This window comes from Budorcas taxicolor, chromosome 5 (assembly GCF_023091745.1).
Source record: "Budorcas taxicolor isolate Tak-1 chromosome 5, Takin1.1, whole genome shotgun sequence".
Taxonomy (NCBI): domain Eukaryota; kingdom Metazoa; phylum Chordata; class Mammalia; order Artiodactyla; family Bovidae; genus Budorcas; species Budorcas taxicolor.
In genome coordinates this window covers 151,672,138-151,685,374 of record NC_068914.1, presented here as the reverse complement: position 1 = coordinate 151,685,374, position 13,237 = coordinate 151,672,138, and the positions used below count along the sequence as shown (strand labels likewise).

The 13,237-nt window shown below is 52.6% G+C and overlaps 1 protein-coding gene across 2 annotated transcripts in view; it reads right to left on the bottom strand.

The window, feature by feature from the left end:
* Nucleotides 1–1,460: 1,460 nt before the first annotated feature.
* Nucleotides 1,461–13,237, bottom strand: part of WNT5B (Wnt family member 5B) — an 85,264-nt gene continuing 73,487 nt past the window's right edge. The window contains exons 4-6 of one of the 2 annotated variants that reach the window (XM_052639374.1): nt 12,062–12,354; nt 7,215–7,646; nt 1,461–2,259 (exon numbers count right to left, since the gene is read on the bottom strand). In XM_052639374.1, coding sequence (XP_052495334.1) covers nt 1,879–2,259; nt 7,215–7,646; nt 12,062–12,354 — 1,106 coding nt within the window. In that variant the 3' untranslated portion in view covers nt 1,461–1,878. Of the gene's footprint in view, nt 2,260–6,371; nt 7,647–12,061; nt 12,355–13,237 lie in introns of those variants that run through there. The other variant, XM_052639375.1, reaches the window with a different exon arrangement.

The following is a 13,237-nucleotide window of genomic DNA, read 5'->3' as shown; positions in this document are numbered from 1 at the left end:
TGAGGCTCAGAAGGAAACAGGCCCCTCTTACTTCACATCCTGGGATCACTCAGAAACCCACCAAGGGGACAGAAGGGCCCCTGGAGTCAGTCAGCATCAGCTAGCAGCTGTGTGAGTCAGAGGATGTTCCTTCGCTTCTCTGAGTCTTTCCTCCCATCCAGAACTTGTGGATAATGACACCAACCTTGCGGAGGTACCGAGGGAATTATAGATGATGTACACAGAGCAGCTGGTACAGTCAGTCCTCTGTGGAAACTACAGTGACTCCCCACCTCTGGGATGAGGACCATCAAGCAAGAAGAGCATCTGGCTGCCGGCTCGGAGGCTGACCCAAGCCACTTCCGAGCCTGAGCTCCACTGTCATCAGCCATGTCTCGGTGGCCCATCCCAGCTGGACTGGGCACTCCCCTCATCGTCCTTCCACACTCAATTTTTAACAAATTAGTGAAATATGGGAGTTCCCTGGCGGTCCAGTGGCTGGGACTCCAAGCTCTCACTGCGAGGGACCGGGCTCGATCCCGGGCTGGGGAATTTTGTGCTGTGTGTTCAGTTACTAGGTCACGTTCAACTCTTTGTGACCTTGTGGACGGTACCCCGCCAGGCTCCTCTGTCCATGGGATTCTCCAGGCAAGAATCTGGAGTGGGTTGCCACGTCCTCCTCCGGGGGATCTTCCCAGCCCAGGAACAGACGGCTGTTTGCAGAAGAGCTTGGTTTAATGTGTGAAGGGCACCCACCTACTAGAGGTCTCGCAGTGTGGAAAAAAAGAATTAGTAAAATCACACTGAACTGATTCTTCTCAAATGTGTTCAAATGAAACATCGAAAACTCAGCTGTTCTGCTTCCCAGAGTCTGTTTCTGGCACAAGGACCCCACGACCAGCTTTTGAACTCAAGTGTGAGTGGCAGACGCTGGGCTGGAGCTGGTGAAACAGCGACACCGTGTGGCCAGACAGGAGCGCAGCCAGGCGAGGAGCTGGGGACCTGGCCGTGGCTCAGGGAGATGGAGGTTAGGTCCCCACCAAGGAAGGAACACAGCCCCTTACATGTGCAAGTGGACTCACGTCCTTGTCCACAAACGCTCCTCTCGTCCTCAGCCCAAGACGGGAAAGCAGGACCATGAGTGCTCTCCAATCAGAAGGACGCAAGCAGGCAGCCGCAGGGCATTTGAAGACGGCAAATTCCACATTTGCCATCTCTGCTCCCAAGGGCCCTGGGAGATTTACAGGAACATCTGGCCACCCTCATCCCTCCTGAATGTTTCTTCTTGGTGAGGACTCCGGCCCTGCCAGCCAGGGGGTGCAAAGGAAGCAGCTGGCACCGTAGTCATTACCCTCAAAGGGGAATATCTTTATTTTGTTGTTGCTTTTTAATTGTTTTAAAAAATCTTTTTCTTCTTTCTCAAAGGGAAGTGTCTTTACAATTTGGTTTTGGCCAAGCGGCATGCAGGACCTGATCCCCAACCAGCGATAGAACCTGAACCCCCTGCAGTGGCAATGCCCATCCCTAGTCATTGGACTGCGAGGGACGTCCCAAAGGGAAGTATATTTAAATCATTAGCAGGAACTCCTGACCCTTCAGGTCGAGCTCAGGGTAAAACAATCTACTTTCTGGGACAGAATGGCAGCAGGTTTCTCACCGTGCGGGGACACCCAGACGGTGTCCAGTCCAGGGACACCTCTTAGCAGTTTTACCCCCTCAGCCCTGCGAGACAGAGAAAGGCTTCACCTCGCCCCTGAAGGTTTTGAGGGAGCAGGGGCCCCCTTCACACTCGGACTGGGCTCAGGTTTTCACCCCTTTGAGGAAAGTCTCAGGACCGGCCCCACAATCACATGATGTCATGGATAAGGGCCTTTGTTTGACCGTGTCCAGAGTAAACAGTTAGCAGTCTGCATGGGACAACAGCCATTTTGCTTTTTTGCATTTCTTTTCCATGGGGATGGTCTTGATCCCTGCCTCCTGTACAATGTCACGAACCTCATTCCATAGTTCATCAGGCACTCTATCTATCAGATCTAGGCCCTTAAATCTATTTCTCACTTCCACTGTATAATCATTAAGGATTTGATTTAGGTCATACCTGAATGGTCTAGCAGTTTTCCCTACTTTCTTCAATTTCAGTCTGAATTTGGTTATAAGGAGTTCATGATCTGAGCCACAGTCAGCTCCTGGTCTTGTTTTTGTTGACTGTATAGAGCTTCTCCATCTTTGGCTGCAAAGAATATAATCAATCTGATTTCGGTGTTGACCATCTGGTGATGTCTGTGAAAAGAAGAGAGGCAAAAAGCAAAGGAGAAAAGGAAAGATATAAGCATCTGAATGCTGAGTTCCAAAGAATAGCAAGAAGAGATAAGAAAGACTTCTTCAGTGATCAATGCAAAGAAATAGATGGAAAAAACAGAATGGGAAAGACTAGAGATCTCTTCAAGAAAATTAGAGATACCAAGGGAACATTTCATGCAAAGATGGGCTCGATAAAGGACAAAAATGGTACGGACCTAACAGAAGCAGAAGATATTAAGAAGAGGTGGCAAGAATACATGGAAGAACTGTACAAAAAAGATCTTCACGACCCAGATAATCATGATGACATGATCATTTATCTACTACCACTAAGTCGCTTCAGTCGTGTCTGACTCTGTGCGACCCCATAGAGGGCAGCCCACCAGGCTCCCCCGTCCCTGGGATTCTCCAGGCAAGAACACTGAAGTGGGTTGCCATTTCCTTCTCCAATGCATGAAAGTGAAAATTGAAAGTGAAGTCGCTCAGTCGTGTTCAACTCTTAGCGACCCCATGGACTGCAGCCTACCAGGCTTCTCCACCCATGGGATTTTCCAGGCAAGAGTACTGGAGTGGGATGCCATTACCTTCTCCGGATAACTAATCTAGAGCCAGACATCTTGGAATGTGAAGTCAAGTGGGCCTTAGAAAGCATCACTACGAACAAAGCTAGTGGAGGTGATGGAATTCCAGATGAGCTGTTTCAAATCCTGAAAGATGATGCTGTGAAAGTCCTGCACTCAATATGCCAGCAAATTTGGAAAACTCAGCAGTGGCCACAGGACTGGAAAAGGTCAGTTTTCATTCCAATCCCAAAGAAAGGCAATGCCAAAGAATGCTCAAACTACCGCACAATTGCACTCATCTCACATGCTAGTAAAGTAATGCTCAAAATTCTCCAAGCCAGGCTTCAGCAATACGTGAACCGTGAACTCCCTGATGTTCAAGCTGGTTTTAGAGAAGGCAGAGGAACCAGAGATCAAATTGCCAACATCCGCTGGATCATGGAAAAAGCAAGAGAGTTCCAGAAAAACATCTATTTCTGCTTTATTGACTATGCCAAAGCCTTTGACTGTGTGGATCACAATCAACCGTGGAAAATTCTGAGATGGGAATACCAGACCACCTAACCTGCCTCTTGAGAAATCTGTATGCAGGTCAGGAAGCAACAGTTAGAACTGGACATGGAACAACAGACTGATTCCAAATAGGAAAAGGAGTACGTCAAGGCTGTATATTGTCACCCTGCTTTTTTAACTTATATGCAGAGTACATCATGAGAAACGCTGGACTGGAAGAAACACAAGCTGGAATCAAGATTGCCGGGAGAAATATCAATAACCTCAGATATGCAGATGACACCACCCTTATGGCAGAAAGTGAAGAGGAGCTAAAAAGCCTCTTGATGAAAGTGAAAGAGGAGAGTGAAAAAGTTGGCTTAAAGCTCAACATTCAGAAAACGAAGATCATGGCATCTGGTCCCATCACTTCATGGGAAATAAATGGGAAAACAGTAGAAACAGTGTCAGACTTTATTTTGGGGGGTTCCAAAATCACTGCAGATGGTGACTGCAGCCATGAAATTAAAAGATGCTTACTCCTTGGAAGAAAAGTTATGACCAACCTAGATAGTATATTCAAAAGCAGAGACGTTACTTTGCTGACTAAGGTCCGTCTAGTCAAGGCTATGGTTTTTCCTGTGGTCATGTATGGATGTGAGAGTTGGACTGTGAAGAAGGCTGAGCGCCGAAGAACTGATGCTTTTGAACTGTGGTGTTGGAGAAGACTCTTGAGGGTCCCTTGGACTGCAAGGAGATCCAACCAGTCCATTCTGAAGGAGATCAGTCCTGGGTGTTCTTTGGAAGGAATGATGCTAAAGCTGAAGCTCCAGTACTTTGGCCACCTCATGCGAAGAGTTGACTCATTGGAAAAGACTCTGATGCTGGAAGGGATTGGGGGCAGGAGGAGAAGGGGACGACCGAGGATGAGATGGCTGGATGGCATCACGGACTCGATGGACGTGAGTCTGAGTGAACTCCGGGAGATGGTGATGGACAGGGAGGCCTGGCGTGCTGCGATTCATGGGGTCGCAAAGAGTCAGACACAACTGAGCGACTGAACTGAACTGAACTGAACTGATGGGACAAGCTGGAGTGTGTCCTCCCATCCAAATACCAGCAAAGAAGCCCCTCTCACCTCCATGAACTCTGAACCCCCCGCTGAGGTCCTGGGGAAGTGGGGGGCACCGGCCAGGGGTCCTCCCAGGAACTTGGCTCAAGGACTAGTGAGGGAGTCAGAGTGACTTCCAGTGGCTGTCAGTTCGGACCCTGTGGGTCCCCACCACGAGGGGCAGGGCGCAGACGGAGGGAAGCCCAGTCCGGTAGGTCCCGAGGGTCTGGGACAGGCGGGATCCCTCCAAACCCCGACGTTACCTTCCTCCTTCAAGCTGGCTCAGATCAGCCTCTGTCACTTGCAGCTTTGAGAGAACAAAGCACACAGACTGAAGCCAAGGACATGGTTTTAATCTTTTGTAGGCCAGTTGGTTTAAACATATTCTCTCATGGACCATTCCTCTCAAAAACGTCTACCAAAGGAATCTGAGTGACTGTGTGAGGAGCTGTTACGGGTAACACAGCCAGACGTTCCTTGGTGTCGAGAAAGGAGGTTCTTCTCTAGGTACGGAAGACACAGCAGGAGACGGGACCACAGATGCCCTTAGGCAGAACCTGCAGTGTCATTTGCTTTTTATAACCAAATTAATTCTGCAACCCCATCCCTTCCCTAGAAACAACCTTTTCTAACATGAAACCGGTGTCTTGAGTGGCTACTGGCTCAACATCTCTCCCAGCAACTGCCTCCCTTTCTAAAGTCCCTGAGCTCTGCCTTATTGTCCCTGGCCCCAGATACTTGCTCCTTGGAAGAAAAGCTATGACAAACCTGCTAAGCTGCTAAGTCACTCCAGTCATGTCCGACTCTGTGCGACCCCTTAGACGGTAGCCCACCAGGCTCCCCCATCCCTGGGACTCTCCAGGCAAGAGCACTGGAGTGGGTTGCCATTTCCTTCTCCAATGCATGAAAGTGAAAAGTAAAAGTGAAGTCGCTCTGTCGTATCCGACTCTTATTGACCCCATGGACTGCAGCCCACCAGGCTCCTCCGTCCATGGGATATTCCAGGCAAGAGTACTGGAGTGGGGTACCATTGCCTTCTCCATGACAAACCTAGACAGCATATTAAAAAACAGACATTGCCAACAAAGGTGTATAGTCAAAGCTATAGTTTTTCCAGTAGTCATGTATGGATGTGAGAGTTGGACCATAAAGAAGGCTGAGCGCCAAAAAAATTGATGCTTTTGAACTGTGGTGTTGGAGAAGATTCTTGAGAGTCCCTTGGACTGCAAGATCAAACCAATCAATCCTAAGGAAGGACTAATATTGAACCTGAAGTTCCAATACTTTGGCCACCTGAGGCAAAGAGCTGACTCACTGGAAAAGACCTTGATGCTGGGACAGAATGAAGGCAGGAGAAGGGATGGCATCATCGACTCAACAGACATGAGTTTGATCAAACTCCTGGAGATAGTGAAGGACAGGGAAGCCTGGCGTGCTGCAGTTCATGTGGGTCACAGAGAGTCGGACACAACCGAGTGACTGAAAAACAACAAGCAGATACTCCAAAGCTGGAGTTCTGGCCCTGGACCGGACATGGTGACACAGAGAAGCCAGCAGAGAGCATCCCCATCACCTGTGCAAATCCAAGAGCCCAAGAGTATGGATGGGAGGTAAGATGGGGGGCCAAATGTGAGGTTTAACCTCCAACCTCTGAGCTCTGTTCAGAACAGCAGAGTTAACAGCCATGGTTGATCCCTGAGTTACCTTTGGTGGGGCGGGCGTACATGCGTCACCTTATTAATTCTCATGACATCCCCCATCCCTCCCACCCAGACCAGGGCTCTGAATGATCCCCATCCCCTCACCCTCCTGTGTGTGTGTGCACCGTGCAGCAGGTTTCCGAGGACCGGATCAAAACTAAAAAGGAGCCATGAATCCAAATAAGGAAAGAGATAGAAGCTTCAGTGGAGGGTGTTTAATGTCGGAGGGAGCCACATCCGGGGCAGAGCCGAGCCCATGCCAGGAGCCGGCCCCTGTCGGCCCCGGCCTCCCTGACAGGGAGGGCCAACGGAAGTATCAGAGCATCTGTTCCCAGCGGTGCGGGAGCCCGGTGCGACCACCTGACTGGGCACCACCTGGCTTTCTGCAGCTCGGGCACAGATGCTGTGGGAGCCGAGGTGGGAGCCCGCGAACCCTGGAGTAAGAAAATCTCTCGCTGGAAAGACGGGCCCCAGTGTCAGGGGAGGAGCTGGTCCAGCCATCAGAGGTGACAAGGGGCCTCTCCTCTTTCCTGTAACTGTGGATTCTGCAAGCACACACAGACGAATATGTGAGAAGGCACCGGGCCTCTCATGGAACCAGTCGGTGTTCTGCTGGAGACCCAGAAGATGCCAGGGGTGAGGCTGAGTTCCCGTCACCATCCAAGGGGCTGCCTGGCTTAGCAGCTAGGGTCGCAGGGCCATCACCCACCCAACAAGGACTCCAGATGCCATCCACTTCTCCCTCCGAGCACCCTCTCTGTCCTCAAGGCCTCGTCGGGTAGGCCATGAACATTCCCAAGCCCCCACCTCTAGAGAGGCCCCGCTAGGGCAGGAGACAAAGCCCACGTCCCACCCACTGGGAGCAGAGACCCCCAATCCTCAAAGATCTCCAGCATCTCTTAAATAAGCTTCTCCTTTCTGTTGTCTTCTTTTAATTATTTACCATCCAGCCTTTCCTTTTTACAAATATAAAATATATTTATATAGATTTATATCCCATGGACTCCCGGCCCCGCTCAGAGGAGCAGGCAGCAGCCGCAGCTACTTGCAGACAAACTGGTCCACGACCTGCGTGCACTTCTTGCAGCGGACGAAGCAGCACCAGTGGAACCTGCAGTGGCAGCGCTCGGTCCGAACGCTCTTGAACTGGTCGTAGCCGCGGCCGCAGCACATGAGCGCACAGCCGTCCAGGCCCTCGGACGTCTTGTTGCACAGGCGGCCCCGAGTGCCCAGCGAGCCCGTGCTCTCGTCGCGCAGGCAGTAGTCCGGGCTGGGGTCCACGTACACCAGGTCCTCAGGGGTGGGCGGCTTGAAGCGGCTGTTGACCAGCTCCAGCTTGCCGCGGCGGGTGATGCGCATGGCGGCCGCGCTGTCGTACTTCTCCTTCAGCTGGTCCCCCACCTTGCGGAACTCGGCCAGCTGCAGCCAGCAGGTCTTGAGGCTGCAGGACCCCGAGACGCCATGGCATTTGCAGGCCACGTCTGCCGTCTTGTACACAGCCTGAGGAGGGGAGAGAGAAGAGGATGAGGAGAACGTCCCAACAAGAGATGCCCAGAGGCCGGCTCAGGTCGCCACAGGGCGAGTGCAAGCGGGGGCTGGCAGGGTGGGCGTGTGCAGAGGCACAGGTTCTCCAACCGCGTCCAGAGGTCTCTCCAGACTGAAAGGACATGAAGAGCAGCAGCACAGAGAAAACCGCAGGGAGGTGATGCCCAGTCTGATCTGCTTCCAGAACGGCACTTGCCCTTTCGACTTTGTTGCTGTTTAGTCGCTCAGTCATGTCAGTCGTTGCAGCCCGCCAGGCTCCTCTGTCCATGGGGTTTCCCAGGCAAGAATACTGGAGTGGGCTGCCATTTCCTCCTCCAAGGGATCTTCCCAAACCCAGGGATCGAACCCGCATCTTCTGCCTCTCCTACACTGGCAGGCAGGCCCACCAGGGAAGCTCCTTTCTGTGTTATCCAACTCTTATTACTTGAAATGTGTCATCGTTACCAGCAGGGGAAGAAAAAAAGGTATTTCTATCTTGATCAATGTCTCAAACAAATAAAAACCAACAAAATGAGTCCAGCTTCTACATCATACAGAGTCCAAGACAGAAAAAAAAGAATCAGCTGTACCAGGAGCCTACAACAGAGACCTTGTCCGGCCACAAGCTCTCTCCGATCCTGCCAAGTCCCCCAGGAATTAAACGCTCCCCTTTTCTGGGTTAAGTGGGTCATTAGCTCTGCAGAGCCGTCGGGCTCCTCCCCATAAACCACAGCACACTTGTGACAAGACACCCCCTGGGAGTGGCTGCCGATGTGGGGAAGTGGGGCGGGCCCTCTGCCACGGGACAATGGATTGGGGGAGGGCGATGCTGGGAAAATAAACCCACCCAGAAGTCACTGAACCACAGCAGCGGGAGGAGACTGAACGTGGGCTACCCCAGACCCAAAGGGAAAAGCAGGAGCGGACCAGAAAGCTGCTCACAAAGTGCTTTTCAGCGAAAGCATACAGACGCATTGTGTCCAGCGGCCCTGGCAGCCATCCCAGAAGTGCAGATGGTGGGATAAAGATGCAGGTCCGCCGCCCAACATTTTCTTCTGCCACAGCTATTGTCACCGACGCGGGCAGAACTCATTTGTCAAGGGCTCCTCTCAGCTTTCTTTTCAAGGGTCCCCAGATTGTGTCTTTATTCGGCAGGAACCGCTGCAGGTGCAAGCAAGAGCTTCCACACCATCAGCTCATATTACGACTGCCCGGACTCCTCCCGATTTTTTTCTGGTGCAGGACTACCCCCACTGTCTTAGGGTGGAGACACTGAGGACCACCCAGGAGGGAGTACATCCCAACCTTGGGGCTTAAAAAGGATTTAGGATGGAGAAGGCGGGCAGGCCCCTCCCCGAGCACTTGGCTGGCGGCTTGAAGGCAGAAGTGACCCCCGATTCCTACAGGCACTTCAAAGACAGCGCCTGCAGTCACCCTCTGGCTCTGATCCCCCGGGTCTGAGCTGGAGCCTGACATTCCCTGGAAATGGTCCTCGGTTTGGAGAGGGACTTCCGGCACGAGGAGGAAGCATTAAGGGCCTAAAGCTGTGTACCTGCCCTAAGTGAGTGGGGGAGAAGGCAGGATAGCATCTATCTCCGCGGCGAGCAAACACTCAGGGGATCTGGGGAAAGAGAGTCGGGGAGGCTTCAGGGGAGGGACAGGAATTCCAGTAAAACAAATCTAGAAGGTAGAGAGCCACTGAGCCTCACTATTCACATGTTCATTCTCCTTCCTCCAGGAAGAAAGACATCACAGAGATAGTAATGCCTGTAGTTTAGATATTTCACCGTTGCTCATATATAGACTTGCCTCTTGCAAGAGAAGGGGGAGGGGATTTTGGCCTTCCTGGTAACTGAAAAAGCAATAGCATGTTCGTAAGTTTTTCTTAGTGCTCTATCTTGCCCCCAGCAGAGCCCCCTCCCCCTCTTCCACATGTAACAGTGTGGCCGAGCTCAGTTACTGGCAGGATGTCACAAGGATGGGGCAGTTTTCATTTAGAAAATGCTCAGAGGCCCTGCAGTGACAAGGCGGTATCAACCCACTGCTCTGGCCTTCAGTATGTAGAATGGGGTCACTGGAGGTTCTCAAAGGCAAGAGAAGTTTCTCGCAAAGTGTCCCTGACGTTTACACTGCACCAAGATATCAGATCCTAGATAGCCTACTTTAAAAAAAAAATCCAGTTGTAAAATAGCAGTCCAGGCACTTTCCCATCCCCGCCAGTACTCAGTCCTTCCCAAGGAAGGCTCTGTGTAGGTGTGAGGAAGTGGGAGGCCTGCTCCTTGGAGGTGGGATGAGAACTCGAGAGAGAGACAGAAGTTCCCCACCTGGAGCAGATGGAGGCCGGGGAGAGAGAAAGGGTTGTGAAGAGGTATGGAGCCTACCGGATGGGGGCCCAAAGACGGGGAGCAGACGGAGGAAGCCGGGGACGGTGTGGGAAGGGCAGATGGAAGGCGCAGCAGAGATAAGGGCTGGAAAAAGCAAACAAACAATTAAGGGTGATGAAATGAGGAGCCAGCAGAAGTGGGGTCAAGATTCGACTGACAAGACCGGCTGAGGGTAGACGCCTGGTCCCCTCTGCCTCTGCAACTGAGTCAGAGAAGGAAAACCTTCCTCTCTGTGGCCTCTTGCTAGGAGGCCCAGGGGAGTTTCCTCTGCACTGACACATACGCCCACCAGCTAAAGAGCAGAGCAGAGGACCCAGAGCAAGGAACAGGAAGCCCGTCTGAAAGGCTCCACTGCCCTCCAGACACAGATGCCACGGAGCACAGGGGATGCGAAGATGGTGGACCAGCAACTGGGCTTCCTTGGTGTCTCAGACAGTAAAGAATCTATTTGCAATGCAGGAGACCAGAGTTCGATCCCTGGGTCAGGCAGATCCCCTAGAGAAGGGATTAGCAACCCACTCCAGTATTCTTGCCTGGAGAATCCCATGGACAGAGGAGCCTGGAGGGCCCACGGGGTCGCAAAGAATCAGACACGACTGAGCGACTAGCACAACGCCTGCAGGTGGTATTTACTGGGATCTTGAAAAATGGGTAGAATTTGGGCATTTAGGAGACAAGGTGAAGACTTAACCTTTTTTGGTTTGTTTGTTTCTTTTATCAACCAGGTTAGACGCCCAAAGACAGGCAAACAGAGAGGAGGTGGAGCAGATGGAAGACGCTTCACAAATGACTGGAGGAGCCAAACAGCACTGGTCTCTGAGCCCAGGTTCACAGACCAGAGCCGCGGCCTGGACTCCTGACTCACCACAGATGGGCACCCACACCTGGCTACACAACACTCTGAGCACGGACTCTGCAGAGAAGATGCTGGGCAACGACCAAGTCTAATTCCGACCTGATGTCAGATAGTGACGGTGCTAAGCATCCTACCAAGACCGGGGACCCCAAGTCATATGAGACACAATTCCAGTCCTTTTGTTTGACATGTGCTCCTACGAAACATGAGTAAATTTTTTTTTAATTTAACATAGAAACACTTTTTAAGACGTATATCCATATCCTATTACTGAATCACCAATGAACCAACATTAAATTTCTGAATTTATTTCTCCTCCAGAAACTGCCGTTCCTGTTTTTTTTTTTTTTCCACTGGCTCATCTTTGGTCTCGTGAAGAACCTTGCCAGGCCCCAAACCTGGGTTTGACATGGACCTGGGTGTGGACAGCTCTCCCAGAGAGAGGTCTGTGTGCTTTCCTGAGAGGTCGGGGACCAGAAGGGTCTCCTGCCACCCAGCACTCAGGCCTCACACCTCTCTCCAGGGGTACCTGGATGCACAGTGGACACCTGACCAGCAAAAGAGAGAGCTTCCAGCTTAGCAAGCCCTCTAGCCCCGACAGAGCAGACCCTGCCCGGGAAACAGGAGCAGACCGTGTGCCCGGAGGTTGGGGGCTCCCTGAGCAGGTACAGCGGATGGGCACAGAGCTCTCCAGCAGCCGTTCAGGAAGCCTAGCGCCCCGGGGTGCTCTGCACATATGATAAAGCCAGCTCCCGAAACCTACGTGTTGCTTTCCACTGAAATTGAGGCTCAGAAGCCCTTGTGTCTTATATGAGATTGATGAGCCTAGGCCTTCAAAGGTGGCCACCTTCTGCATTTGCACTCAGGTTAAAGCACACGTACAGGTAAGAATCTCTGTGGTCAGACTCATCTCTTTCTGGACCAGCCAGAAGCTGGCAGCACAGCCCAGGAACAGCCGATGGTGTAGGTATGTGTGGGGCGGGTAGGGTCCTCCGTCTGGGTGTGTATGGGGGTGAGGGTGTCTACAGTTTGGTGCATGTGGGGAGGGGGATTACATGGTCACTGCCTACGTCCTGGTGGCCAGCAAGCCGCCCAGGTGCACAGGGGGCAGAGCGCCCCCTCCAGGTACGTGTGGGGCAGGGATGGCTTACCCTCCGGCCTGCCTCGTTGTTCTGCAGGTTCATGAGCACGCGGCCCTGCTCCTCCGAGCCCTTGGCGAAGTTCTTCTCCCGCTCGCGGGCGTCCACGAACTCCTTGGCGAAGCGGTAGCCGTAGTCCACGTTGTCGCCGCAGCCGCCCCACAGCCAGTCCCGGGGCAGGTCCTTGGGCCGTGCGGCCCGGCTGCAGCCACAGGTGGACAGCTCGCCCTCACGGCAGGCGCGGCTGATAGCATTCACCACCCCGGCTGCGCTCACAGCGTAGGTGAAGGCCGTCTCCCGGCTCCCTGCAGACAGAGGGGCAGACAGACAAGGGGAGAGGTGAGGCCCTCCCCCACATCCCCTCCCCTGCACCGCCCTGGCCCGCACCAGGAACAGGGCATCTCCCACTGCCGAGGCTCCAGGGTTAGAAAGCACCTGGACCAAGAACCCAAGTGTCCCTTCAGCGCCAGCCAGCACCTCATCCCATCTGGATAACTTTACCCACCGGCACCTTCCTATCAGGCCAGCCTGAATGGACCAGAGACTGGGATTAACACATTTGTGGACCAGCCGGAAGGAGGCTGAGGAGGGATCACAGGACCTGCAGTGCGACTCCAACCTGGCATTCATCTCTCCCTCACAGACCTGCTTCTCACCCTCCACAAGTCACACATCTGTCTGTCTGTGGCTGCATCTCCTAGGTAAACTCACACACCTGTCTACAGCTGCATAACCGAGGTAAACTCACACACCTGTCTATAGCTGCACCCCCTAGCTAAACAGCGGCCAAGACCAGGAGTAGAAATGAGCCAGTATCACAACGACCAGAATCATCCTAGCCACTTCCCTCTGTCTCCAAGGTCCCCACTGCCTCCCACCCAGCAGCGCTGGGGCACAGACGCTCGGCACAGTCTCTCTAAACGTCCAGATCATTTCCTGTAAAGAATCCATCGCTAAGGCGAACCACTTAAAGGGCTGTATGATGTATGCTCTACTTCAATAAAAACACTTATAAAAATAATACTCAGCCCCCAGAGACATGCAAATCAAAATCAAAGGCATCACTTCACACCCGCGAGGAAGGCTGTCATCCAAAAGGCGACTAGTGACAAGTTGATGAGAACATGGAAAAACCGGAAGCCTCATGTGCTGCTGGTGGGAACGTTTGATGGTGCAGCTGCTTTGGAG